This window comes from Carlito syrichta, unplaced genomic scaffold (assembly GCF_000164805.1).
Source record: "Carlito syrichta isolate Samal-C Ts95f unplaced genomic scaffold, Tarsius_syrichta-2.0.1 Scaffold97032, whole genome shotgun sequence".
In the NCBI taxonomy this organism is placed as follows: domain Eukaryota; kingdom Metazoa; phylum Chordata; class Mammalia; order Primates; family Tarsiidae; genus Carlito; species Carlito syrichta.
The window spans coordinates 63,351-65,997 of record NW_007041128.1 but is presented as its reverse complement, the minus strand read 5'-3'; the positions used below and the strand labels follow the sequence as shown (position 1 = coordinate 65,997).

The following is a 2,647-nucleotide window of genomic DNA, read 5'->3' as shown; positions in this document are numbered from 1 at the left end:
CTCCAGTCTGGGTGACAGAGTGAGACTCCAACTCAAAAAAAAAAAAAATTTATTTCTCTCAAAGTAACTTTTCCTCCTAAGCGTGCACATGTTTCATTAACTGTTTGCTCCTAGGAAGGAGAAATGGAATTCCTCTACAACGAGAGCACAGTTAGAGAAAGCCCCAACATTACAGACCGATGGATTCTGTCTTTCATGCAGTCACTCATTGGATTCTTTGAGACTGAAATGGCAGGTGAGTCTGTTTTAGGCTGTCCTCCTAGGAATTCTTAAAATTGCCCTTTTGATATCTATCAACGTAGTGGAAATTTTGAGAGCTACCAAAGTTGTTAATTGATTCCTTTAACCTCTCAAATACAGTTTTGTAAAGACTGTTAGTTGCAGGAATGTGTTTGTTTCAAGGTCCTGAGAAATTCTGTCTCTGGGAGTGTCTAGTGCTCCATAGAAGAAAAAGCAGGCTTTGGAGTTGGATAACCATGGGTTCAAACCCAAGTCTGCCACTTTTTCCCGATCTGTAAAGTTGCCTACAGTCTGTAACCCTCAATTTCTTTTTTTTCTTTTTTTGAGTCCGAGTCTCACTGTTGCCCAGGCTGGAGTGCAGTGGCACGTTCATGGCCAGCGCAGCTTTAACTTGCTGGGCTCTGGCAATCCTTCTGCCTTGCCTCAGCCTTCCAAGTAGCTGGAACTATAGGCACGTGCCACAAGACTGGCTGATTTTTTTAAAAATTTATTGTAGAGACGAGATCTCACCAAGTTGCCCAGACTGGTCTCGAAACCTGGGCTCAGGCAATCCTCTCGCCTCCGTCTCCCAAAGTGCTAGGGTTACAGGCTTGAGCCACCGTGCCTAGCCGACCCTCAATTTCTTTATCTGCAAAATGCCTGGTAGAGTTGCTGTAAGGCTTAAGTAGAGATGACTTACATAAAACAGTTGGCAGGCAATAGGTACTCTGTAAGTAGTACTTGTTATTAACACATTTTAAATGTATTGTTAGGGCTGTTTTTATTATTAAATTTCCATTCCAGAGAAAAACAGAAAAGTCAGAAAAGTAATCATGAAATAGACATTTTTATTACCTAAGCACAGTGAGTTTGGTTTTGGACATTATGTTGTCTTCCTCAAGGTTTGAGATAGTCACAACCATAGGTCCAGGTGAGAGAGTCTAGAAACTGTTACCCAGGACACTTCAGACAACCTGATAAAGTGAACTGGCAGAGACCCTGAGTCAAAAGTGCGGGCAAAAGAGGGCAAGAGTAATCTACCCTCGCTGTACCCTGTGGGCAGGTGCTATGGCCAAAGAGGACAGGGTTTCAGCATTAGCCTGATCACCTGGAGAAAGCGATATGGCTGCACTTGGCATAAAAGGCCTGTTAATCAGTCACCCTGAAGGACTTGTCCACATAGTTAAATGTGTATAGGGATCATGACAGTCAAACTGTTAGTCAAATTGAAGTAACCAAAGATGGAAATGAGTTTGTGAGGCTGACTTCTGCCCTAGCTAAGGCAGTGCCAGAAGCCCACTGTACTTTACCTAGACATGTTCACAGCTGTCTGCTTTTCCCTCTTGAGTAATACAAGGGAGTAGGAAATGGGATTGTTGCCCGAGGCTCCTGCCATCTTTAGGTATCAGCTGCCATGACCTTCTATAAGGCTGTGTCTGGAAAGCGTGCACCCTGACCATAGCCCAGTCCGCCTGGAAACTAGAGATCAGTCATGTGGTGAGAGTCATGTGCAAGAGGCCAGGCGAACCTATACTGCTCCAGACCCAAACTACTATGTTTAGTTGCAAGCTGTGCCAATCTGTTGACTTCATGCCCTCAACTCCCTCATCAGCAATGTGGAGGCAAGAGGTCCTACCTTGCAATTAAGCAGGCCTCATCTTTACAGAATAGGCCTCAGGCACTGAAATCACCTGTCTGGGATCAGGTAATGACTCTGGCCTGGGGCTCAGCCCACCTGCTTCTAAATTCTGATCTTTGTGAATAATAGCAGAGAGCAGCTCGGCTTAGACCAAGAGCTTCCTTAGCACTCCCTGAAGTCTTTTCATTAATATACATTGTGTTTGTTTATAATTTTTGAACTTATCCTTTTGTTTTTGGTATTAGTTTTTGTGCAACAGAAAATATTAGTTAAAGGGGAGATGAATGAGAATCCTTAAAATAAGCCTTGCCTCTGCTTGGTACAGTGACTCAAGCCTATAATCCCAGCACTGGGAGCTGAGGCGAGGGGATTGCATGAGTCCACAAGTTTGAGAACAGCCTGAGCAACTTGGCAAGACCTCGTCTCTATAGTAAATCAAAAATTCAGTCAGGCATGGTGGCGCGCCCCTATAGTTCCAGCTCCTTGGAAGGCTGAGGTGGAAAGATAGCCTGATCCTAGCAGGTTGACACTGGGATGACAGTTAGCTTGCCACTGCACTCCAGCCTGGACGACGGAGTGAGACTCCAACTCAAAAAAAGAATAAGGCTTCCCTCAAACAGAATTGGCTTAATGCCCTTTCTTTCCTGTCTGCCCTCTGAGTTCCTCAGGGGATCCTTCAAATCCTTCTAATTCCTCAAGACTTGTTCCTCAGCCGGGCTCGGTGGCTCAGCCTGTAATCCCGCGCCTTTGGGAGGCTGAGGTGAGTGAATTGCCTGAGCCCGCGGGTTT

The 2,647-nt window shown here is 45.2% G+C and overlaps 1 protein-coding gene across 2 annotated transcripts in view; it reads left to right on the top strand.

Annotated features, from left to right (window-relative positions):
* Positions 1-2,647, top strand: part of IARS (isoleucyl-tRNA synthetase) — an 84,706-nt gene that overhangs the window by 57,571 nt on the left and 24,488 nt on the right. For both annotated transcript variants that reach the window (XM_008062825.2, XM_021714779.1), the window contains one exon: positions 115-235. In XM_008062825.2, coding sequence (XP_008061016.1) covers positions 115-235 — 121 coding nt within the window. The remainder of the gene's footprint in view (positions 1-114; positions 236-2,647) is intronic.